General features: G+C 40.2%; 2 protein-coding genes across 4 annotated transcripts in view; one reads left to right on the forward strand and one right to left on the reverse strand.

The window, feature by feature from the left end:
* The window catches only part of LOC136443594 (uncharacterized), a 60,168-nt gene extending 47,065 nt beyond the window's left edge, over positions 1-13,103 (reverse strand). The window contains exons 1-3 of one of the 2 annotated variants that reach the window (XM_066440883.1): positions 12,846-13,103; positions 11,543-11,591; positions 10,711-10,919 (exon numbers count right to left, since the gene is read on the reverse strand). In XM_066440883.1, the coding sequence (XP_066296980.1) occupies positions 10,711-10,887 (177 nt within the window). In that variant the 5' untranslated portion in view covers positions 10,888-10,919; positions 11,543-11,591; positions 12,846-13,103. The remainder of the gene's footprint in view (positions 1-10,710; positions 10,920-11,542; positions 11,592-12,845) is intronic. The other variant, XM_066440884.1, reaches the window with a different exon arrangement.
* LOC136443606 (inactive C-alpha-formylglycine-generating enzyme 2-like) lies at positions 415-26,951 on the forward strand. 2 transcript variants are annotated; one of them, XM_066440916.1, is made up of 8 exons: positions 415-588; positions 15,218-15,380; positions 16,362-16,488; positions 16,915-16,959; positions 17,189-17,395; positions 25,129-25,213; positions 25,547-25,712; positions 26,022-26,951. In XM_066440916.1, exons 2-8 carry the CDS (start codon positions 15,244-15,246, stop codon positions 26,296-26,298), a joined length of 1,044 nt encoding a protein of 347 aa, XP_066297013.1. In that variant the 5' UTR covers positions 415-588; positions 15,218-15,243; the 3' UTR covers positions 26,299-26,951. The 2 variants fall into 2 exon arrangements, with proteins under 2 accessions (XP_066297013.1, XP_066297012.1); XM_066440915.1 differs by lacking the exon at positions 415-588 and adding an exon at positions 14,159-14,410.
* Positions 26,952-27,170: the final 219 nt, after the last annotated feature.

Raw genomic sequence — 27,170 nt, forward strand, 5'->3', positions numbered from 1 at the left:
CCATCTGACCGTGCTGACGCACATACGCCGTTACCATTGGCGATCGCTTTCTTCTCGTGCCAAACACACAACATTCCCGATTCAGTGAGTGCTGAAATATCGTCTCTTTTGATTGGTACATCTTCTGTCTGGTATAAACAGCTGCAGTCTACTGACCAAACCTGAAAGCACCTGATACACAGTCGTCATTATGTGGGTCCGCATGGGGGCGCCCTGGATACCATGTATTTATCTTCATACTGCACTGCTTCTTTAATAATGTCCTTAACGAAAGGTGAGGTCAAATAAACACAAACTTTGGTATAAGTTAATTTATATCGAGATTAGGCTATAAGCTAGATATTTTAACAAAAGGTGTGACGTCCCTGATAAAACCCCATAAAGACCCTCTATGAAAGTTTATACCTAGGTGTCTCTGGTGCATGAAATGCCAAACAGTTCCAGTGAGTGCACCTGTCTGTGTATACAAGAATCTCCACACCTGATAGGTCCACACCAGGTGGGCTCAGGTAAGACATAAACCATCTGGCTAACCCGGCACAGAAAAGCAGTGTTTAGAACAGGTCACCTCTCCACAGAGCTTAGAAGGTTGGTAAACATGTACAGGGTCAGTAAGATCTCGGTATGCTCCAGTCAACCTTTTCAACTTAGTCTGTTGAGTGTTACTTAAAACATTGATATTGAGAAGGTAGATTATGTGGCTATGTTTGTTGATCCATATACTAAATATAGATAGAGCCATGGACAATTTGTACTACAGGTATAACCCAGATCTTGGTTTGTAGGTGAAGGTTAGACATCCAGGCAAACATCTAAACACATTCAATCTCTATAACTGGATAAGACATGGAGATTAGTTCAGGGTGTTTTGAGTGACATCTAGCACTCTTCTTCAGCATCACTAGAATGAACTGGAAAAATGAGTTGATGATTATAATTGTACATGAAATATAACTAAAAAAAAAGAATTGGACATGGTAAAATCACTAACTTGTTATCAACCTACGTAAATGGCATTTATATGTACATGTAAATCATGTTAAGACAACACCATATGAACTGTTACTTATCTTAGTAAATCTTACTGGCAAGAAAAAACGTTTAAGCCATGTCTGCTTCGATCGAGCTATATTTTGAAATCTAGCAGCTGCAAAACAAGGGAGTAGTAATAACACTGTATTGTGTACAAGAGACTATCGTGATACAATCATGCCAATGCTGAAAGCATATCAACTCTTACCATTTTCCCATTTCCAATGAATTTTTTTGTATTCCTTTGGCTCCAGCTTTGCTATTAATTCTCCATCTAGCACACATGTGCCAATATTTACTCTTCCGTTACTGACTGAACAACAAGAAGTGGCCAGAAATAGAATTTACAGCTGACCATATTGTGCTACCTTCTGTGCACTATTTGCTAAAGCTGTCGTCATTTGGAACAACCATTGTCCGAGGTGGCGCTTTAGTAATGAGGATTTTATTGTAAGGCTCACATCCTATTCCACTTCTTATCACCAACTCTAAGATGTTGTAAATTACATACAATTGTCCCAATCTTGACTTGCCCTTTAAGATAATGTCTCCATTCAGGAAGTAGCTGTTCAATGAAAGCTTTCGTTAAGAATTAATTATTACCATTATAACATGTCCTCAACAACCTGAGACAGGGGTTTGTTGGTTTTTCTTGCTGTTAGTTTGCAATTTCACGGTGCACCCTTGTTTGTCAGGAAACTGAATACAAAAATGGGAGGGACCTTCTTTAGACTTTAACAAAGGACCTTTTTTCATTAATGTTAAATTGATAGGTCTAAAGAAAAATTGCAGCCTAAATACCTTATTGAATTTGCCCTGCCACATACTAGGTGGATGGATTATCATGGGGATTTTAATCAGTAACATACCAGCAACAGCTTTTCAATCAGAGGAAGATCAGCACCATGGACAAAGCAAATCCGTAGCAGGACTGCTAGTGAACAAAATTGCAAATCACTTTATTGCAATGAAAACAACTGCAGATTAACTGCAGCAACAAAAACAGATGGCAAGTATTGCAAAGAGAATGTACTGTTCTGCCATCCAAAATGTCCTTATCTTGCTTGGGATAATGGCTAGTTAACTGTTAAGCATTGAATACAAATGTGGATATCTTATGGGTATGGCAGAAATGTGTCTGAAAGTATTGGTCACATAGCAGTTTTATCATGTACTTGTGCCTGATACTAGAATGCCTAAAAGAGCATGGTAACTGCATACAGTTTGCAAATTAGGTCACCAAATATGATTCTATACCTGCTACAGGGCAAGAAATGAAAATCTCTGTATAATGAATTATAATCACAGATTAAAACACTAAAATTACTCCTACAGTTTTACCAGTGTGGTTACTTAAGTTCCTACTATCAACATTATGGTAAAGAAGACAGGGCATAAAAAATCCCAGTTGTATCAGAAATAAGAAATACCTGAAAAATCAAAGGATGGCATCTCCCTCCTCATATGATGTAGTAGCCACAATTGCCAAGAAAATTACTGGGGTCTGCATCCCAATCAAATTAAATTCTTGGTCCAACCGTTACAAGAGCCTCCGCTAAATGAAAGTGGTGAGAGAACCAATCACAGCTCAAAGCCTCCCCACCCCAATATGTCAATCAATGACGTGTTGCCAAGTGATGGACACTTAACGTACAATATGTAATCAGGATGGATGATCATCTATTTAGCAACCTGTATGTGGCAGGACTGCATAATTGCTTCATTAAAAGTTGAGAGTATGCACTGCACGACTAACACGGTCCTATTTCTTAAGATGAAGTCAGAATCCATTTTTCATAATGGCGTGGTCATATTCGTCGTAGGATGTTGTATGATTTTGATATCGCAGTATTTCTAAGCAGGCTCAGTCAGTGACAGAAGGAACTGCAGACAAAGATCTAAGGAATTCTTTTCCGTAACAAGACAGCTGAATTTTTAGAGCATATGCATGATTATCTCAAGAATGCCCTCAGTTTGTGATCGCACGACGATCATACAACATTTGAGACCGGGCCCTAACCAAATATGTAGCAAACATTAACTTAATATAAAGTAATCTAGCTTTTAGATCTCTTTCAGAAAAATGTTCTTACATCATGAACACTCATTACTGGTGATGGGATGGTCTAGACCTGTAGATGACACTGATAAAGAACCAGTCCCTATGTCCCCATAACCTTGGGGACAGTTCTAATCCTGAATGCATAAACAGTTCACTGATGCTTCATAATTTCAAGTTTCCAACCAGCATAATGATGAATACTTAAACTATAGGCCAATCAGGCATTAAGAGACTAATAATGCCTGCCATAAAGACAAAACATCTATGTGCAAGCACGCTTAACCCTGGTGAGACAGGGAACAACAGACGATAAAGCAGACAGTAAGCGATTGAGTGTGAGCGAGTGTCAAGGAAGAGATGTCTGTCATTAACTCTACATATTGGAATCTAAAATATAACAGTTCCTTGTGCCTAGTTTCAGATTATCACAACAACTGCTGACAAAAATGCCAGCATCTCTAATACCTTCATGATTACATAGTACTCACAACATTCCAGTTACTTACAATGTCAAACAACATCTAAACCATTAATATGCCAATCAGTCTACAGACCTAATCCTGCTCTGAAGCCTTAAGTAGTTCCACCATACCATTGGCAAATAAGTCACAGCATTTAGTTGTCATAGTAGACCTAGTTCCTTGGTATGCTCTGATGAAATAGAACATGTGTCAAAGTGCCAAAAAATCTCTTTGTTCCTCACCTGGTTAGAACTGATGAATGCTTCATTCAGATGCTCACAAATAGTATTCAGTGAGCTGGACATGGAGGATTACACCAAGGAAGTGTCGGCTATGGGGGCGATGGATAGGACAAAGAGTGAATTCAGCTTTCCCCTGTGCAAATTTGAATTGTTGCTTTATTGTGAACTGCAGCATGTCTGCCTGATGCAGCAAGTTTCTGACTTATGTGGACATGTATTCATGCAGGAAATAGACTTCAAAAATCATCACAGTTGCTCAGCAACGACTTAACGGAAAAAGACTTTCTATTCTGCAGGAAATCAAGGAGAAAACTTGTAGAAAGAATAATCAGTCAGTTGAACTGGAAAGCCAGCCTACCAGGATTTTATACGGTGGTCTTACATGCTTTTTACAGTCCATGGCTTAACTGATTGCAATTGCCACAGTGTTGTCTATCTTAAAACCCTGAGCCCTTCTAAAGTCAAAAAGGCTCCAGTTGACTTCTAAAAGCTTTCTTCTGGCATGTTTGGAACACTTTTCGTCACTCCCCTTTGTGGACATGCTCCTCTTCAGTAGTTCTGACACAAAAAGACATGTTAGCTGGTGTTGTTGGGTATACAGGGTCTTGCTAGAGTTGCCGCCAAATGGCGTCCTCTTTGTTTTCGGTCACAGAAGGAAGAAAACAAAGTTGCATGCGACCTGAACATTTGTCATCTTAAAAGTCTGCTGTTGTACAAGTCTTAAAACTACGCCACACTTTCTAAGAAAACATGTCAAGAGTCAGATAACTACTGGCATTTCCTTTAACTTTTAACAAACATGGTCTTCTTTCCAGTGCCAGATCAGCATTTGTGTTGCTTGTATGGAAGCATTTAGTGTTTCTTTGTGCCAAGATAGTTGGGAATGTCCAGTTTTCTTTCAGCTACTTCAAAGACATTACTGTTGAATGCATTGTCTTACATTTTGTATACTTGTGGACAGCGAGTCCAACTTTTTTCAACCACCACAAAGATTATGATAACTCTTTTGTGAGTCTGTGAAGACTTCAATTGTAAGTCAGCATAACTCATTATTTCTTACCGATAGAGTTTTGACCATTAAGTATGAAATTGAAAGTATTCCCTTAGTACATAACACAGCAGTGTTTCAAATTCTTGGAGTTACTTCTGTTACAAAGCAGGCTTTTCTAAATTCTTCAAATGATTTCCTGTTGCGCTGTTTTGTACTGCATACATTGTAAGCCCGAGAATGCCAGAGCAGGAATTTCTTTTCAAGCCCTAAAAGACCACGCTAACCAACAACAGACATGTGTACAAAATGATTATGTTCAACATGTCACCTATGAACTGCAAGCATGTGAAGGATGAACAAATCAAAGTCGACCAAACAAAATGACAGAGGCAGGTTTACCTTTTTCAGGCTCAATCTTGCACCTGGTGTTTCAAGAGTAAATTTTACATATAATGATAAAGACAGGTTGATTGAAATGCGACAATATAATCTGTTTGACTGCTACTTTGGTCACGTCCACTGGAAAGTTTTCTGTTGCTTAACAGTCTCTCTTTGTTGGCCGAGATTTGTATTCACTGAAAAGATCTAATTAATCCCGAAAAGAAGGGAAAAATAACTTTCGTCCATCGTTCTTGGCTTATATTTTTTATTTGGCACCTTCCTCCTTTTCTAATTCATGTCCTTCAACCATGACTAGTATTGTCAACATGGTCTGATATGGGGCAGCATAGCAGTAATTACAGCTTTTTCCAAAAGCATACAAGTACAAATGTACACACTAATCTATACGTTGATGAAGGTTAGACAGCCAGGTAGTAAGATACGCCAAAAATAGTTACTCAAGCAACTGGATAAAATTTTGAAGTCAGACTGTTTCAAAATTCTATCCAGTTGCTTGAGTAACTTTTTTTGGCATACCCTAATCTATACACTATAGAGGCTACTGGAGCTCAGCATTTACCTCATCAAGCTACAATTGATAAAACTTGAGAGAAAATCTTACCTCTGGTGTGCCTGAACAAGCAGACCTTCAGCTCTGTAAGAACTAAATATAGCAGACTTCTAAGTTCCAAGTAAAACTCCAGTACCAGGCAGCGACAAACTTGTACCAAGAGGTCTAGGGATAGAAACTCTGGTTTGAAACTCTGACCAAAGGCCTAAGGCATGTCCAACAGGATCGTTGATGATATTCAATCTAACTGTAAACCCGCCCTAAGCTTAACCTCCAACACCTGGATCAGCTCCGAACATGACACACTCCCTGCCTCTCAAAGGGACCGGACAAAGGGAGCAGTGCTCCCACACTTGCTCTGAGAATTAGCACGACTACACCCAATTGACCTCTCAAAGCTTGGTCCATTAGGGCAGCGGCCGCAATTGTTTCCCTCGCAGTGGTTGGATCCACTCTTTTGTACACACCTTTTCTTGCCTGGTCTGCTATAGTGTAAATACGGCGTCCTTGGAAGGGGATTACTTTTTGTGGGAGATACAAAGACTTTCGAAGATTTAGCTAAGGAGAATTTAGCAGATGACATCCTGGTTGCAGCTCTACAAACACACAGAAATTGTGAGCTGGTCTGAAAGCAAAGCACAAGCAATGCTCTGACCCTCACTTTTTCAGTAGTGTGGCCAAAGATATTTAAAGAAATACATAAGATCAAAGAGCGCTAATCTAGCTCTCATAAAAAAATGGTATTGTTTATTCTAACCTCATGCACTTGACAGTTTAAGCCATCTCCAGCAGTGTTAGAACATGTTTCATGATCCCATAGCATCTTACCCAGTGATCCCATGTTAAACAACATCCATCACTTAAATGTCTCTGGTTGGCTGACTGCATGTTGGCTGAGCTCTTTGGCTCTGTAGCTTAAAGCTTATGTTATCATTTTTCAAAACCCACTTGTGCTGGGTATAGGTGTATAATCCAGTAAGGTTTCAGGAGCCCTTAAAGCTTATGGGGTATGATACTTTACCACACTAGTACCAAGGTTAGCCTTTAGCCTGCTGTATCAGACATTTTTACATCAATTCTATAGTATACAAATTGTATATGTCCACACATGTTAAGTCATCATTTTTATCTGACTGAAGGGGACATTCTTGATATTGTAATTTGAAATTTTACCTTCCTAAGATTTACAACTTAAGGATTCTTTGTTTACATGAATATCAAAGAAGCTGCCAAAAACTTCTCTTGAACATGAAAGTTTGTTTACACCCATGTTCCGACACCCCTACGTTCTGACATCCCTATATAGGGTAAGGAGTTGTAGGAATATAGGGGTGTAACCGTCCTACCTTCTACCACAATCTTGTGTTACGACAATCTATGTTACAACATACCCTTATATCCTAACCCTTACATATGGGTGTTGGAACGAAGAGGTGTCAGTTTGTAGGTGTGTGTTTGAACATAGAGTTGTCTCCAGTAGGACAATGCATTGATACATGGCATGCTATACATTAAACAAGTACAAGAACGCACTTACATACACTTGGAAGCTGGCAGCTACTCTGCGTTGAATGCCAGTGACTGAATGTTTTGTACCAAGACCTGTCAACGGTTCCTTCCAAATGTCCAAGCTGTCAACCTGTTGGTGGACAAAGTTGGCCTTTTGTCTGCCCTTTCTTCTAAGCAAGCTTCACCTCTCAACACACTCGTGTTTCGGGAAACTGACGAGACACATAGCTGCAAGCAAGGTGACGCCTTCTAAAACCATTCCGGTAAATCCTAAGACAACCTGTAGTAAACCTGTTGATAACACATGCCTGATATGCAGACACTCGCTGAACCTTGCCAACTTGGTTGAAAGCCTTCAGCAGTGATGACAGCTTCTACTAGAGCACATCGTCCTTGGCTTATACAGTTTGCACTTTCCAACTCTAGTACAGAATCAGAATGTTAAGCCACATAGCAGTTTACTGGTTAATGTATGATTCATGTTAACTTTATAAATGTATAGTCCGAATACATGTACATGTGCATCCTCATACCTGATTTGCTGTTTAAAGTAATACAACAAAAAGAAAGGCATATTTCACTGTGTCAAGTTTATAGAATAAATAAACACAATTTTTCATCCTACCAAAACACTTTTTACTTTGGTGTCCAAAAAGAATTTTGTTGTGACATCCAACTTTCTACAAAACATCTTAGACCTATACTCAGGAGTTTTGCATTGGCTGCATCAACACTCGCCTACACAAAAAGAGGAAGGTGGAAGTTACAGTGAAGTCCTTAAGACATACTTCAGTGGCAGCTGCTGCCAAGAGTCGTGCCGGCGGAGGGGCTTCAAGAACACTTGAAGAAAGTTGGAGATTGTTATTCAAATAGCGACACACACGCCAGCAGGCTTCACCTTGGTGCCCTGTAGACAGGGAAAAGATTATTTCTAAAAACCCACCAGGTGTAAGTCTTTTTCTGGTACAATATATTGTCAAATGTCAAAATGACATATTTCATGTACTTAGTCTCATTCTTAGATAATATAACCTAAACATAAGACTTCTCGGGTATAGACTGATGTGTGAATGTAGACTGTTGAGTATGGGTACAGGAATAGTTTTTAAACCTTAGTCTAACGCTGGAAGTAAAAGTTGACCCAATCAAATCTTCCTCTTTTAAGCTATTCAATACACAATAATAGACAATAAAACTACGCCACATTTGATTGAAACTATAGGGACAATTCCATCAGTCTTGTTGCTCAATTTTTCTTAACTTATGTAAATACCTAAATATGTAGCATAATTTTTCATGTCTTTTCTTACTCCTGTCAAAGCCATTAATTTCTTAAGATAAAAGAAATTCTACTTACAAAAATGTAATTGGCTGCAATAAACTTTCATTATACACAGGAAGTACAATGTAATAATTGTTTGAGATTGTGAAGATTCCCTTATCTAGAGCACGTATTGTGAAGCTTCAAGTTACTTACAAGCAATTACATACCCACAAATGGTGATGATAGATACCATTAGTAGTCGCTCTACTCCAAAAAAAATGCACAACGACCTACCTTCGACGACAGTGTAACTCAAGACGGCACGTTCGCCGACATCCAAACTTAAATACCTTCACAAAGCAAACACAGACAAGCCAGCCTCTGTACGTTATACCTGTTTGTCTCTAACAAGCCGCCTAATCCTGAAGTCAAGGAGCACAGCATTGATAGAGTGCACACTGTAGGCACCAGTACTCTGGCACCCAAGCATTGGAACAAGGTGGGAAGACTGTCACCCATGGCAGGTTATCAAAGAGAGAGGGCTAACCTGATTATGTAGTGTGGCAGGGACTCCCTTTGCCCAAGCGGACGGGGCAAACACGGGAAGACTTGGTAGTTATGCCGCTGACAGATACACGTGACATTCAACAAAAGATAGCTGGCAAATTGTGATTGTAATTTAAAAGTATACCCTTGCAAAAGACTTCACAGAATTTTGTACAGCAAAAGAAACATGACAGGCCAAACTGGTCAGAACAAAATTAATATGTGTGCAAAACTTCTGACATGACACCGTTCCCTAGCAACGGAGTGCTGAACTTCAAGTGCCAGACTACCAACTTTAGAGTAAATAATACATACTTGTATGTAAACACAAGAATGTACCATATTCAAAACCATCAGAAAGAGACATACATGTACAGTATATGCAACTGCAGCAATTTCTTAATATAAGGGGTATAAATCATTAAATACTTTATGAAAGAGACAGATATTTTACCTGGACTTGCCGACATGTAGTTCAGAGGTGCCTTTGCTTTCAAGATAAATCCTTCGACTGAATACACCATAGAAGCACGAGTGACCAGCTCTATTCACGTGTGATGTTGCATCACTAACACCATGGTCAACCAAAAGACCGCCATTGTACAGTAGCGGAAGAATTCATTTTTGAACCCTACAATGCTCTGAATGCTGGTAAGTGCACCATATTGACATTGGTGTACTTTGATTTTTTGTTCCACTGTTTGTTAAGCTTAGGGGAGACTTTAGACCCTGAGGCAAAGTTTTAAGCTACTACGGCTGATAAAGAGGGCTAGAATAAACATGCCGGCTTGCTGAACATAGCCGTTAGTGGCAGAAAACATCACCACTTTACTGATATTTGACACAAACAGAACAAAACTTAGGCCTAAACGTTTCAAATCAAATCAAAGGGCAGTTCTATCAGTGAAATAGGTTGTTTCCTCTTGTGGGCTAACAGCGCCCTCTTCTGGACAACAGGTGTTTCTGCACACCTTAGCAGTAATATACCTGTATCTACCATAACAGAAAGGAAGAACAAATATATAAATGATCATGTGATATCATTGTCTAAAATCACATATCTTTTCTGGACCATAAGTCCATTACATGAATTGGTGGTAGTACATTTGTTAATGTTATATAATAATGCTCATTTGCTACTTATATCAAAATGTACCTACTGTCACGGTACCATCACAAAGCGTCACACCTAATTTTAGTAAAAATTGCTACTTGACGTATAATTACAATGTAACTACCATCAGGGTGGTACTAAATGGAAATCTAGAAACTGTATTCAGAGTAGAATGATTACTATCAAAATTTCAAAGTTACTGGACTGGCACACACATTGATTTAGTGTTTGTGCTATGGTACAATAACAAGTTCAACGGTTTGCAAGTTTAACTTGAAGTAGGGTGTTGCTATACACTATATAGTATACCATACCATACCAAAACAGAATAACATGTACATAAGCACCAGTGGCAATTAAAAGAACCACATTGTTGAACTGGCTCCGGACCAAAGAAAAATACAATATGCCAAGAAACTTGACCTGTTATACAAAACTATTGTTTGGTGGTCAAAAGGAGTGTGCAAGGAAGCAAACAGAAAGAAACACAAGACTTGCATTAGAAAATCGAAACGTAACTTGTTAAAAAATACCAACCTTTTCTAAACTTCTTCTTGCTTTTCGTGGACCTCTTGTATGGTGACTGCGGAGGTCTCTAGGCTCTTCAAGGTGTGATGTTGGTCTCCTATTACCCCTCCCCTCTGCCCTAGAACCCCCGCATTGACTTCTCACAGGTGACTGACGTCTTTGCGCCCTCCTTTCACCGCGCTTCATCGCTCATGAATGGGTGTTACTAATCCAATCATCTAACGGTAGAGAAGGTGATTCCGTTAGAGGAAAGGTAATACACACAGCGGGAAATTTGATTAACTCTCCTTAACACCTGAGTGGTTCCAACAATGACACTCAAGTGCAACTTGGCGGCACGGTGGGCAACTGACATGCCTTGGGGTTAACCAGTTTAACGATCTTTCCGGTCTTAAAATGCTGCAGGAGAAAGAAGTGAAAATAGTTGTAATGCACCTAGAAACAGACGAAACAAGATTGTCATTCTTTGTCTGGCACTAGTAAATAAGCTTAAGAAATTGTGAAGAACAGTGACACTGTGTGCTGAGATGACACAAGACCACAGTGTATCTGTTTGTCATACTCGGAAACAATGGACAAATGCTATTACAAGCACTTACTTTGATTAACCTAAATACAATTCTACTCTAACATACAGAGCATTTCTCTTTTTTGTAGTACATTGTGTATCCTTTAGAGTTGTGAAAATAAAATTTCACTAGTCTAGAAGTTTGACAAATCATTGTGGGCTCCAAAACTATATGGTATTTGCATCTCGTGTCTCATGTACATGTACATGTATTTCCATGCCAGTTTCTGTAATTCATATCGTCATGGTCCAATAATAGGTAAAAATACACACCTCTTTGTGGCATTGGCATTCTGTTGATTTTTTAATCATTTCACAAACCCTGAAATAATTCATGTAAAGTTATCAATAATATAAACAAATCAAATTTATTCTCTGTCAACTATTCATCTGTAATCAATGATTTATTATCATAAGACCTGACACACCTGTACTAGTAAACTGATACATTAGGATATCAAAGTAAACAATGCATTTGGCTATTGTTGGAAATGTGTCTGATGTTATCAGTAATGTACCTCCAGTAGTACCTTAGTCTGGGGAAGGAACTAAAGAGATTGAAATGGCATGTACATTTACAATTGATTCAATGTAAATTGGTTGAACTACATGTATATGTGAAATGCTCCTATAGTACACATGAATGTAATAATATACAATATTGATATTGAATGTTATATATACTTGACTGAGGATACATGTCATCATGTGGAACAACCAAGGTGCAAGAGGTAGTTACGTAACTGTATACGATAAAGACTTAATGACCATGAATCTGTCTTCAGATGTTCAAATCGACATAATCATCACAACTTCAAGTTGAATCCATATTGAACTTCAATGTTCAATACACTGCAATAAAAGCTTATAACTTACAACATTTTCTCAAATGTACATAAAACCTCTCTGCTCCTGATTTCTATATCAAAGGTATAAGGCTATCGCTATTGCAGTGTACCATAATTAGAAGTAGTGTGTTACACAGTATCAGTGTAGCTTTACTAATAACTTAGCTATAATCTTAGTCTGCGTAGAAAAGACTGGTGAAAAGAAGACACACCATGCTGGCTAATTCCAATCATATAACATTAGATTATGGGATTAATGTTATAATCACCTCATCCGAAAAATTGAAGTGGGGAAATGTTGCAAACTACATAAAAAATTGACTTATCTACATAATAGCTACTACTACAATAAATGATAGCAAACGACATTATATTTGTGACTGAGGCTAGTACAAGGTATGATGATAAACTCATCACAGTTATGAACAATCATTCTATAACTAAGAAATCTGCCAAAAAATTATAACTACATCTAAAAATCCAAATCACTTCAGAAGGAACATCAGTTCACCTAAGATAAAGTAAAAATTGAAGCCAGATGATAAATAATAATTTTGTCCCACAACAAACGCCGCCATGTTTGTTGTCAAACGATCCAGTAAAAAAATCGTCCCAAACTGAGCAAAACTTTCTGAACTCAAACTTCATGGTACAATAAGTAAACGGCTAATAACACGGCCATCTAATTCTACTCTAACACTTTATAAACGTTTAAAGGATCTACTTACGGCGAAAAGTCAATAAATTTGGCAGCGAAGAGAGCCAAACATGTCGGGTGTGTTTGCGTTTGGCAGTTGACCGTGTCCGTCAGACAATCGTTCTTTCTTCCCGGCACTCAAACAGCCGAAAAACCAAAACATGACGACCAGGTGGTCCTGCGAGAACCTACAAACATTTTAAAACTAATCACAACACGCAAAATGCCTCCATTGCCAATTTAGACAAGTGCAAAACAAATGAATAAACATCGTAAAGGTTTACAAACCATCGCCTGCAATTTTTGTATCGACCGCCAGCTGAACCACTGCGCAGACGTTCTGCGCAGGGACCGACCAATGCTGATACAGGGGGCGACTTTTGTCAAATTGTATAAGGCTACACCAAGTAATTTTTATGGATGACGTCCGCGCGCGCATTGATTTTGGTCTGTTCCCAGAAAAAACCCCAAGAAATTCCGCTTCCTGTAACTATGACCAAAGAGTTACGACAGTGCCGCAAATCAATGGGATATGGAAAGAAACAGGACAGGACAACAACTGCTGTTCAACTTCAACTGATTTATTCAAATTATTGCTGTTTTCATGATGAATAAAAGAATCGTTAATTGTTACACTGTGTTCTCTCATTCAATTTGTGTCCTAACATGTGTCGTCGACTATTTTACTTCAAATGTAGGCATTTTGTTTTTTTGGCCCTTCTTGTTTGTTTTTTTCGCGCTCTCGCATTAGATTTAAGGTCTCCAAAGGACGTCATCCATAAAAATTACTTGGTGTAGCCTATTTTTAGGTATTTGTAAAAAAAAGAACTTTATTGATATAAAATACACTATACTCTGCTGCGAAAAAAACCTGCCTTGAAAAGAATGAACTCATAATTTCTATAGGCAATGGTGTTGTTGTAGTATACCAAGGAGGTTTATAGGGAGACCCTCGTTGCACAAAAAGAACCTCCTTGGCTATCTTTAATATGCACCGTTATATGTAGACATGATCTTTCCAGCAAATAAATGTCATTTCATGTACATGTCACCATTGAGCGGATAATTATAAGAGGATTACTTTATCACAATAACAATTTGAATGCTACTTTTTTGTCAGGAAAAAAAATAGTGTCCGTTCCTCTTTAGTTACTAGGTCTCACAAGTGTCCTTTCTGGCAGTATGCCCAAGTATTTCTTCAAAATATACAGAAAAAGTTGGGAATCTAAAAATTTTGTCTATAGAAATGTACATTCTATTTACGCTGAAAGACTTGACGTTCCTTTACCGGTATTTGCTATGGGCACAGACGGTGACTAGATATCCATTTATTCATTTACACCACGTGTCCCTTGTCCTTAGGTTCCAGCTGTTACAGGCATTACAGTGACGTGTCGTCAGCAATATAAGCCAACGTGAGTCAAACCTGGAGCAGAAAAAAAGGAATCCGTGACCAATAGGTCATGGAAGGTAAAGTTAAGATGTCGCTCTTACGCGTTTTGCTGTGTTTTGTAGTTATTTTTCTATGTAATGTAATGGGACAACAGAGGAAGAAAACTCCTCCTGGCTTTGTCAAAGTCGTGAACGTTACTGAAGGTGAGCAAATAATGTTAATATTCTGATGCCAATTCGTGTTATATTACATGTAACGTTACGAACTCTACGGGTTGATCAATATTTTTTTTTAGAATTAATAATGCTGAAAAGGTCGACACTATTAACTAGGTAAAGCAAACTGAGCAATTAGATCTACGACCGTCGCGTATTATTCTAACCACTGTGTAGAATTTCATATTTTAGATAAAATAGATCGTTTTCACGTTAAAAATTGAAGAGATGATTTTAAAAATAATCGCCCTACGAAATAGGAAAATGATTTCCGTACATGTGAATGCTATGTGTGTAACAGGTGTTAGTGGTAGTCGTGTACGAAACTAATACGTCATGAAAACGCGTGGCAAGATATTTGCTTTGTGATTAGTTACAAGTCTTCCCAGCACATACTGTCCACGCCACATTGCATAGATATAAGTTAGTTTAAAAAAGTTAAAATCCTAGGCCTCCCACACCATAAGGTGTATAGGGCGGTGCCCATCTCCGTTTCATAGCCCTGGGCCACACTGTGGCGCAATCACTGCAGCAGGGGGCTAGTCCACTTGCAGTGGAGTGTGTTTGACTTCCATACTGTTTCAGAAGTATGCACCATTTTTATAAAGTCTTTGGTATGACTCAATGCGCCTCTTGTCCAGAGGTGTCCTACCCGGGGCTTGAACCCGGGCCTTCTGGTCCAAGTAATTTGAACCAGATGTGGCTAGTAACAGAAGCGCAGACCGCATAGATATTAGACTGTATATTAATTGCAAGGCTGATATAACATGTATCATTGGCATATTCATTCCCCAGGTTCCAACGTGACCAGGTTTGACCAGATGGTTGAAATAAAAGACGGGAAATATTGGGTGGGCACGGACGATGAGAAGGCCCCGCAGGAGGAGAAGCCTCGCAGGAAGACACATCTCAAGGCCTTCCGTGTCGACTTGTATCCCGTCACAAACGAACAATTTCTGTGAGTGTAGTATCGATATCGATCGTCTATGAGCTAGTGTAGTATCAGGGTAGACATGTTCTGTCGCGCGAATTATTTCTGTGAGCAGTGTAGTGCCGATCGTTTGTGAGCAACATACGGTCCCAGTGTAGACCCTCATCCTTCATCCCGCCACAAACGAACAGTTTATGTAGCGTAGTGTCGACATTAATATATTGTGAGCATTGTAGTATCTAAACGTAGACCTGTCCCGTCACGTCTAGTTTAGGTGAGTAGACTGTAGTGTTGATTGGCGTGTGGGTACCCATGTAGACAGAACACCATCGAACAACTTTCCATACGGCATAGGCTCAATCAATAGACTGACTGCGTTAGCTGATGTAATAACTGCTTTAACTCCCAAAATGTAGCATGGACCTTTAAAAAGGACTTTATTTCAGGCGCAACAAGATCATAAACCCACTATCGAGTGCATTATCGATGGGATATCCCAAAGGGCTGAGCTTAAATGTGCAGAAAATTTCTAATTACTCGCAACATCTGTGACAGATTTGATTGGTTGTCTCGTTAAACCGGAGGTATTAAGGAAAATCGTTATTTCGAGTGGCACTCGATGAACAATGATAATCTCATTTGGAGGACAATGGCAGCACTTAACGGTTCAAATCTACAACGAACTGATGGTTTGATATTCTTGCAACAGTCTACGCTTGAATCGCCGTTTACATTATTTCTGTTTGCTTGGAAATTACTGATAGGGCACACCAGTATTGAAGAACAAAGTGTTATGATTTAAGAGAGGAAAGAAAGAAACATTGGAAACAAGCAGCAGATATCAAGACAAATTAAAGGTGTCAACAGAAGCATCCAAGAGCAATGAATGTAACGTGACTTTATTGTTGCCATTGTGCTTTTAGTGTTTGAACATTTTACTTTGTGAAGGTGGGGGGGGGGGGTAATGTAGGACTCTGTATTAATTGGGTTTCTTGTTCTTTGACACAGGAAATTCATCAGGTCCAAAGGCAAACGTTTCAAAACGGACTCAGAAAAGATCGGATGGAGTTACGTGTTTCGGGACCTTGTGTCCGAAGAAGTCAAGCAGAATTTTACCGTAGAAAACGTTACACATGTACAGGTGAGATATCATGTCTACACTGAGGGGAACCTATCCTATCTGTGTAGGTAATCGTAGAGTGCACGCAGCCAAGTTTTTCATATTTCTATGTTATTTGTAAGTCACGATAGCTAATCACGCTAGCAAGTGAAAATATTGAGCTACTGGTTACTACGGAGGATGGTACCCACTCAGGCTATGCCCATTCGAGGTCAATGTGGTGCTAAATACTTGTATAGCTATAGCTCGGTCGTCTTGCGAAACGTGAGCGAAAATATGAGAGAAAATAGTAGGTAGCGTACCGATGCACCATATTTGAGGACGACCACAGATATGCTCTAGGATTGTAGATATCATTTGTAAGGTGTCAGAAAAAATAACTACTGAATCAGTGCTATAGTCGTAAACGTAATGCTGTATTTTCTTTTAATGTCATTGTAGCTCGCTCCTTGGATGTTACCCATAAGTTACGCCATGTGGAGTCAGGTAAGAGTCAGGTTCAGTCTTTTATGATAACCCAAACATTACTCTCGTACCATAATTTTAGTATAGTTGCATCCATTTACTTCATAAAGTAGAATGCGAAAAGAAAGTTCATTATGATATCTCAGCAACACAAAATGAGACGAATGACAGCGGTTTTGAAACACATTCAGAGTCTGTGTACCTAAACTTTATTCTAGCAGCCATTTGCAATCTTTGAATGAATCTTAAGCCGGCAGGTCCCAGATCAACCATCATGGACAAGTTACAACACCCGGTTGTGCACGTACGGTGGACCGATGCGGCGGCGTACTGTTACTGGGCGGGAAAGCGCCTCCCTACCGAGGAGGAATGGGAGGTGGCAGCGAAGGGAGGACTAGACGGGAGGAAACTCCCCTGGGGAGGGCGCTACTCCCCAGAAAGACTGAACATATGGCAGGTGGGGTATAGTATCCAAGCAGACGTTGCGTAGAGTGAGAGATCGCCAGTAAGCTGTTGAGTGTATGCAAGGAGGTTAAAATACGTGTGTATTTAACCTCTTTGGTGTATGCAAATACAGTGTCTTTGCCTTAGTCGATATTATAACAATTTTGCCACCGTCACCCTCGTTAAACCAGGACCCCATATCGCTCCACGTTACATGTAACGTGGAGCGATATGGGATCCTGGTTTAACGAGGGTTGCCACCGTAAGATCTGCTTGTAAATAATACTGTAAATGCAGAAATGTTCATGGGGATTTAATTTCGCGGTAGGTAGAAAATGAAGTGTTCCCGGTAGTTTAGAGTTCGTGTTTGAAACAATAGTAGCGCTACAGTCACACATAGGAACGGCCTTCCGCGGTGGTTTTAGTTCGCGGTAAAGAGTTCACCGCGAAATCCGCGAACATAAAACCACGTGCACCGCGAACATTTTTGCATCTAGTTGATCTACAGTATCATTATCAGTTCTTCTTGTGCAAGCCATATAGGGCCGTCCATGTATCCATTGAGAAGCATTGCTTACTTTTCTGTGCGTTACTGCTCATTATCATAATTTATGTCATTTATAAAATACCTTATTTCCTTGAGATCAGTGCGTGATTGATGTATTGTTTTTGTTCAATCTTGTTTTTAAAACTACAAATGTGTAGGCGTTTTATAAAAAAAGCAATATGAAAATATTCTAGTTCTTTTCTCAACAAATTGTTTTACTACGTGCCCACAATCAGCAGTATGTCAATGTTCTTACATGTATCTCAGTTCCCCATCCTACGCCATCCATCTTAGGTGAAAAATTTAGTTCTACCTACATACCAAAAATCATCAATTTTTGAATACCCCTCCCGAGGGGTAGATAAATAAAAAAGTAATTCGTCCTACGCCACTACACATTCTTGGAAAGGTTTTACGAGGCTACGTACCCCCCACCCCGAACAGGGCAAGTTTTAACCTCCTTGGATATAATGTCCAAGCAAACGTGAGAACTTAACCCCCAAATGTAAGAGATGCCCGGTCGTCATCATAGCCTCCGCTGCGGGCTTTCTGGGCGGCAGATGCGATTTCTGAAGCAAAAGAATCTGACCTCGATATGTTCAAAATCGTTAACCATCTTCTCAAACATAAACGCCGACACCACTCAGAAAGCCTGCAAAGTAGGCTACCGTCAACAGGCGTTACGGTCTTTCATTCCAGCAATAATCTCCAGGTCAATGTAGAGATCGGTACAGAAGGGTACCGTTTGTGAAGATAGCGGTTCTGACTTCTGTGTGGCTAATGTTGTGCTTGATTATTTGCCCCCGACTCCAAAAAAACCAGGAGTGAGAGGGCCCGTTTTTAATGGGAGTATAACAAAAATCAAAAAGGAAGAAACACTACAACCTCACTAACACTTGGACAAAGAGAGAACAGCAGAAAAAAGACATATCGAGCTACTCACAACAGGTTATTGTCTATACGCCCACCAACCCACTCCTGCCAACTCGATACATCAAAATAAACCAACCGATTTTAACAAAGGACAAACTCACTACAACTGCGAGTACGACAATACAGCAATGACAGCTAGAACCTGAGAAGCAACCCTCCTGTCCGCACTCTGGCCCAGTGCACAGAGCTGCACCAGGCTGCAGAAAAAGCCTCGGCCCCAAGCCGAGCAAACTCAGATCTGAGTTTAAATCTCAGAGACTCCTTAATGAAAAGGGCTAGATCAGTGTGGAGAAAGAACTTTCGATCAATCTGAGCTTGACACCTGGCCCACCATATCTTCTGACGAGCAACTGCCAGGATGTAAATAGTGACGTCAGATTTGGATTTTGACAGCCCGGGCGGCAGAATGCTGTACATGGCAACAGGGTGAGAGATTCGAAAGTCAGAAATAACCCATCTTCTGATGAAGCCCTCTACCCAAGTCCAGGTTAACAAGACTTCTGGACAGGAGTAAAGGGCATGAGAAGCAGTCTCGACCGCATAACAGTTATTATGCGGACATATGGAAGACGGGGCAATATGCCAGAGGGCAGACACGAGATAGTTGGTCTTTAAGGCCCCGTGAACAGCTCTCCACGACATCCCTTTTAACGTATTCTCCAAAAAGGGATGGTGTATTGCTTTGAAAGCAGAGTCCCAGCAGGTATTTGGCTGAGAGATACAGATCTTGGGAGGAACAAGATGGGCGTTCCTGAAGTCAGAGTACAGAGATTGAGAAGTACAGTTTATCTCCCAGGTCGAAGAGGCAGAGAAAGAGACAAAGTCAGTTACTAGTCTCTGCAGAGCCATGTAATGTTCAGGAGGAGACGCAGAGTGCGGACAGGAGTTTGACCATGTAGCCGTGTCAAACCGACGGAGAAATAGGCCCAGCCAGTACTTGGGCAGCTGAACCCATGGCAGGGAAGGACAGGCAAAGATGTCAGAAAAGGGGCGGCAGTAAAGACACCTGGCCTTTAAAGAAAAGTCAACCAGTGCCCAACCCCCTTTCAAGAGAGGAAGAGTAAGAGTTTTTCTGGAGACAAGCTCAGATTTGTAGCTCCAGAAAAACTGAAAGGCTGCTCTCGTAATGCTCTTAACAACAGAAGGAGGAGGGAGGAAAACAGGCGCGATATACCACAGAGTAGCAAACGCTAAGTTGTTGATGACGACAGCTTTACCGGCGAACGACAGCGTCAAAGGTGTCCACCGATGTAAAACATCTAAGAACTTCTCCTCCCTCTCCTTCCAATTGATAAACCTCATGTTAACATTACCAAAGGTACCACCCAAGAGGCGCAGAGAACCAGAAGACCAGTGAATATTGACTGGGCGATCTGATCTGCCCCTCCACCTCCCTAGCCACAGTCCTTCACACTTGAAGGTTGAGCAAAGACCCAGACCCCTTACTATAAACATCAATAACTTCAAAGAGACGATGAATAGAATAATCAGTAGTGACAATGGACGAATTGTCGTCAGCATACTGAGAAAGTTTAATTTCACGGCCACCAGGCAGCTTGATACCGTGAATATCTGGATCAGCGCGGACAGTGGCTGCAAAAGGTTCCAGGGACAAAGCATACAGCAGGGGTGACAGGGGGCAGCCCTGACGAACGCCCCTAGAGAGCAGAAAAGAAGTAGACAGGGATCCATTGACTAGAACAGAGCTACAGATATCATTGTATAAAATAGAGATCCACTGTCGAAAAACAGGACCAAAGCCCATCCTACAGAGTGTTTTCTGCAGAAAAGAGATATTGACCCTGTCAAACGCCTTGGCTTGGTCAAGGGAGATGACAGCGCTTACTTACTTACTTACTTAATGACAGCGCAGTTCAGATTATTGTCATTAGCATAAGTAACGATGTCCCTCATCAACCGCAGATTGCAGTGAATAGATCGACCAGGGACACCGCAAGTCTGATCTTCGCTGAGAACAGATGCCACGACTAATTTCAATCTGTTATTCAAGACCTTGGTCAGAATTTTATAATCAGTATTCAACAAGGATATGGGACGACGATTTTTTGGATCCAGAGGGTCACCTTTTTTTGGGAGGAGCGTGATGACACTAAATTTCTGACTGTCACAAAGGTGACCCTCAGAAAAAATCTCCTCGAAAACAGAGAGAAGGTCATCTTTGATGATGTTCCAGAATGTGACGTAAAATTCTTTTGGTAGCCCGTCGCTACCAGGAGTTTTATTATTCTCCATACTGCCCAGGGCAGACGACAGCTCTACGACAGAGAGAGGAACTTCTAAGGAAGAAACCTCGTCTGAGTCAAGCGAACTCTCGAGATTGTCGCACAAAGAGTCAGCGGCAGGTTCATCAATAGGTACCTCAGTGAAGAGGTCCTCATAAAAGTCTTTAAAAACCTCTAGGATCAAATCGTCCTCATGAACAATTTGACCAGAGGAATTTCTAACAGACGAGATGCGTTTCTTCCTAGATTTTGAAGAAGCCTGTCGCACAAAGAAAGAAGTACATTTCTCACCATCTACAAAGTGCTTGATTCTGGAGCGTATAAACGCTCCCTCAGCTTCCTTAGCAGAAAGAATTGAGAGAGAGGACTTAGTTGACTCATATTGACGCAAGATGTCAGGGGAGGAATCACCCGCGTTCAATTTATTCGTGAGATCCACAAGAGTGTTGTTTAACAAGAAATGGGATTCCCGTTTCTCCCTCGCCAACCTGCAGGAGTGTTTGACGAGAAGAGAACGGGATCGAATCTTCACATCGTCCCACCACGCTCTCAGACTGGAGAACCCAGGTTTCAGAGTCCTCCAGCCATCAAAAGCAGTTTTAAAATCATCTAAAATCTCAGCGTTCTTTAAAATCGAAACGTTGCATCTCCACAGACCAGGACTCCTTTTAAAATTAGGCAAAATCGACAGAGCCACGCAATCGTGGTCTGTAAAATAGGCAGGCAAAAACGCATGGTTAGAGGCAGCAAGAGAATTAGAGGTATAAAGCCTGTCCAACCGACACGATACCCCGGTAGCCGGCTGTCTCCAAGTGAAAACCTGCTTGGAAGGATTCTGTACCCTCCAGGAATCGACAAGGTTAAAATCAGAACAGATTTGTTTAAGAATTTCGGAACCCACACTTCCTTGTGAGGTCCCACCCCGTTTGTCCACAGACACATCATCAACGCAGTTAAAATCACCACAAACAACAAGGGGTTCAGCCCCCGGCAAAAATTGATACATATTCCTAAAGAAAGCCCTACGCTCTGAAGGACGATTAGGAGCATACACATTGCAGATTTTAACATTACGGACACCGTCGGACAAAACAATGCAAACAACACGACCATCCACATCACAAGATTTTTTTATCACATAAAAATTGACAGAGGGGGATATTAAAATACCAACACCTCTAGAGCGACAAGACCCTAGGGACCAGATGGCCTGGCCACCCCACTCCTTCTCCCACTGAGCTGCTTCAACTGCAGATGAGACATGGCATTCTTGAAGACAGATAAAATCAAATTTGTTTTGCTTGCCGACACCACTCAGAAAGCCTGCAAAGTAGGCTACCGTCAACAGGCGTTACGGTCTTTCATTCCAGCAATAATCTCCAGGTCAATGTAGAGATCGGTACAGAAGGGTACCGTTTGTGAAGATAGCGGTTCTGACTTCTGTGTGGCTAATGTTGTGCTTGATTATTTGCCCCCGACTCCAAAAAAACCAGGAGTGAGAGGGCTTCCAAAAATAACCTGAAATTTAGTATAAAGGTAAAGTGATAAAAGAATGGACGGTAAAAGTTTATATATGAACAGTGCAATACGATGAATGTGGCTTTGTAGTAAAAAGTGTAAATAAATAGAGAATTCAGAAACTTTATGCTCCAATTTAGCAACCGAAAAGACTTGTTGTGTAATGTTGTTACTATGCATGAAGCAACTGTGTAGATTTGGTATTCGCTTGAAGGTTAAAAGGGGTTTATTCACTCAGTGCATAAATTATGATAATGTCACGTATGGCGCTGTAGTTGAGAAACAATGATAGGTCTCGTAGTGTAGAAATATGTAGAATCCGACTCAGTGTTTTACGTGTGTTTATATACGTGTTAATTAACAGTAGCTGGCCTTTTTGATACTGGGAGAAAAACATACAGGCCATAGACCTAAAGGAAGAAGAAGAAAAGGCCTCCAGCACACGTGACCATTCATAGTCTTGCTTTGTTTGTTTGCGGGTACGTATGTGTAGTATTGGGTCTACCGTGTTATGTGGGATATTTTCTTTGTTTGCATATCTACCCCTTGGGAGGGGTATCCAAAAATATTTGATATTTGGTATGTAGGTAATCTAAATTTGTCAACTAAGACGGATGGATAGCCTCATGAGTTGAGCTTGGGGTATACATATAACATTAGCGACTTGCTGATTGTGGGCACATATTATAATAATTTGTTAAAAAAAAAGAGGTTTAAGATTCGACATTAATTCATGTTGAAAGCCAATAGATTTCAGCAATATTAAGATAACATTCAATGAGAAAAATGTATCAATTACTTACTTATCTAGATCAAAATAACCGTTTGTTTGCAAGTTGCATAAATTATGATAATGACAAAAATGGACCACCAGTTACCTACTGGTCGGCCCTGTATGGTTTGAGCAAATTAGTTTGAGCAAGAAGCATGGTTATGTGACAGACTGCAAGTCAACTGAGTCTTCAGGTAAATTTAGATAATTACTTTTTGAATAAATGAGTGAAAAAGTCAGAAATAATAAATGTATGATAATGCCCGGTACAACGATGTTCACCCTGTCAGTTGTCGTGATATAGGTCCGATTGGTAAAGAAAATAACGGAAAACATATTTAAAACTGTCCGCTGGTCACAGTTCTTTAGTTTTAGTGGACCCCCTGAGCAAGCGGCTCAAGGGATGGCAAAAATTAAGGTAAATAATTAATGATGTAAAAATACGTAGCGCTGTCTGAAAACGTTTTTGCAGTGAATTTGAAAACTTTGTTCCTCCAAAAGTGTGGCGTTGATATAAAAAAAATCACTTGTACGGAGATTCCTAAGGTTTCTTCGTTTTTTAATTCTACAAGTATATACTCTTTATCCTTTGAAAAGTAACTATTGTATATAATAATTCATCATTCTTTCAAATGTTGTTGAAATAATCAAATTTTGGAAGAGGCATAAATTATGATAATCAAAAACATGGCGCCGTAGCTTCGAGCCACACGACGCAATGCACACAAAAAATTTCTCTGGGTATAATGTTACTTTGTAACTTTATCGCCGGGAATGTTTGGGAAAAAATATAACACATTAGGAGTACTAATAAAGACCACTATTTATTGTGTGATATTATAGATAAGACTAAATTACACGTAATACAGATAGAATCTATACATCTACCTGCACAAATGTATTATAAAAATACTTCTTTATTTTCCACATCCTCCCAGAGCAGGCGGCTCACGGGAGTACAAAAATTTTTAACAAGAGTAGTGTTTGTCTAAAAAACACTCTAGCGACGTGAGTGAAAGGGCACGATAAATTCATATTTGTATATTCGTCACTTTTAGTTTTTGGGCTACTACAGAATAAGTGATATTACCAAGAAACAAATACGACAAATACTACAAGCATTACTCCTTGTGACATGGTGCTAAAATATTGTACTGATATACCGCTAGAATGCCTTCTTAATTGTCATTTTTTTGGTCTTATTTTGGCCAATGTATTAAAGATACATAAATTATGATAACGAGGCCTTGTAAATGCAGTACTACTTACCGCCGCTAGGTTTAAAGCCTCTTGCTCTGTGATCAGATTGTGTGTAGTCCCATATGAAACTAGCCTGGAATCCATCCTATTTAGCTTCCGGCCGCTACCCAAGCTCCGCTGCCTGGCCAGGCAGCGGAGCTTGGGTAGCGGCCGGAAGCTAAATAGGATGGATTCCAGGCTAATATGAAACTACATAGTACTATATTCATTTCAATAACTTAAACGTATGTTTCCACTATGAATAGCTAGTTGGTAAACTGACTTTAAAGCTACTACTTTAAAGGTCACAATCTTCCCCCACCGGCCTCTGCTTGGAGAGTAGAATAATTGTAACTACGGCTGGATTCTAGTGTTCCGTCATTGGGCACATCTTAACCTGCAGAAGCAACTTTTCAAACGCTTTATTACAGAAATAACAACAACTTTACCAGTGGACGGCTTACGTATGCATTCAATCTGTTTCTCACGTACAGGGCTCGTTCCCAGACAACAACACCCTTGAAGATGGACACTTCTCTACGTCATCAGTACTGTCGTTCCCAGAGCAGAACGATTACGGTGGGCATGCCATCTTATCTTGTCTCGAGCTTCAGACTAATCTCCAAGCAGATGTATGAGGTTTTTTGTCGTATATCTCTTCATTATATTAGCCTCGTGGGTCTTTTCAAGCCGTTTTTAACGGCATACCGATAAAATCCAGATGGCCAGCTATCCAAGTCCAATTTTGAAATCTGACCTCCACATTTCTTTCTACGCAGTAACCTACGCTTCACCACACTTACAAACATTTCGGAAACGAGTGCATACGCAGTTAAAGGCAACCGTGAAAAAAGTTAGACATCTGTCTTTTTGGTGTGAAAGTTGAGGCTAATTTTTGCCGTTGAAACGCAGGCATGTATGACGCAGTGGGGAACGTGTGGGAATGGACCAGGTCCCAGTACGTTCCACCGGGCATGCGCGAAGACGAGGTCGAGGAAAAGGAGTACGTGGTCAGGGGAGGGTCGTGGCTGGACTCTAAAGACGGGTCATTCAACAACAGGGTTCAGGTCACTACCAGGTGCGTCTTGATTTAACGTCTACTGGGATCATGGCATCTTTTTTTCATGAAGGTAGTTTCTAGTTACACTATCTTGTGTACTTGCGTATGTCGATTTGTATACATGTGCTGTACGGTACCTTTGATTTTATATTCGGTTTGTATTTATTGTGCATTTAGTTTACCTATTTATGTTTGTATGTCCTTTGGTGTTTATGTTAAGTTTCTAACTCTTTTAAAATGTATAATGTTTCTATGGGGTTGTTTTTATATACCCGAAATAAAGATTAAATGTATTTGAAAAATGATTCTTTTTTTCAATCCCGCCAGGAAAGGACAAGCACCTGACATCGGTTGCGACCACGTTGGTTTCCGCTGCGCCCAGTCTGTGGTGCCGACATCTAGCGACAAGGTTCGGTACGCCAGCAAGGCCAACCTGACCAATCAGGCCAAGAAGCCAAGGGTCAGGCATCTAAAGGACCAGAAGAAGAAGAAGAGGCCACCGCCTCCCCCTCCCCCTCCCCCGGCGCCTCGGAGAGTCAACACCCCCCGGCCCAGGGGAAAACCGAGGAAGAGCAAGAGGGGAAAGAAAAACGATGAATTATAGAGAAATGATTGTTCTAAGTCACAGTGTTAAGATATTCAGAAGTTCGACTATCCGTTTCTAGCTAAACATTCAACAAATTGATGAAAAAGTCGGGAACCTTCGTCTAAAGTTTATAAGCCAATGTAAGAAGGTAAAATCAAGACATCGGTTGAACAAGCGACGAAATAGCGTCTTTATTCATTGATAAAACATTGATGTAATTGTTACAATTATAAGGAACTAAATAAACAAACTTACTCTATATCGTTCATGGTGATATTCAGTTATTCTCCGTTTCAAGTACAAACGTATGAGCTTGGTTATTGAATAAAGTTGCATCAGAATTCGAAATACACTAAGAAATAAATTTGCAAATCACACTATATAGCCGAGGGCACCTGGGAGAAGAGGCAGCAATGAATTCATGTACATTGGCAATTTTCACCGTTTATAGTATTTTTGGACGTCCTGTTACTAGTATATTGTGAGTACTTTCCAACTGCGTACACATGGTGCTTTTGACTGGCGACTATTGTTTGTACTACAGCCACTTAGATCTTGTTATCATAATTTAACCATTTTCTTAAAGCTGTCGTTTTAAGATACATTATTAAACTTTCTTCTTAACACCTTATCAGAAATATATTTGTCTTAATAATATGTACCTACTCCAACGCAAATTGTGTAGTCAAACTCATTGCAAGCCACGGAAAGCCTTGAATACTTAAAAAAAGCCCATAGTTGTCGCTCAATAATGTCTAATAGATTAGTCCTTGACGCCACAAAGTCGCCATCCTCATTAATTATGTAATTATTTTTGGACTCCCACCTTGCTTGTCTCGAGTGGGATATAACAAATACAAGAAAGTGTTTCTACTTGGTACTGAGTAAGG

This window comes from Branchiostoma lanceolatum, chromosome 10, assembly GCF_035083965.1.
Source record: "Branchiostoma lanceolatum isolate klBraLanc5 chromosome 10, klBraLanc5.hap2, whole genome shotgun sequence".
NCBI classification, from domain to species: domain Eukaryota; kingdom Metazoa; phylum Chordata; class Leptocardii; order Amphioxiformes; family Branchiostomatidae; genus Branchiostoma; species Branchiostoma lanceolatum.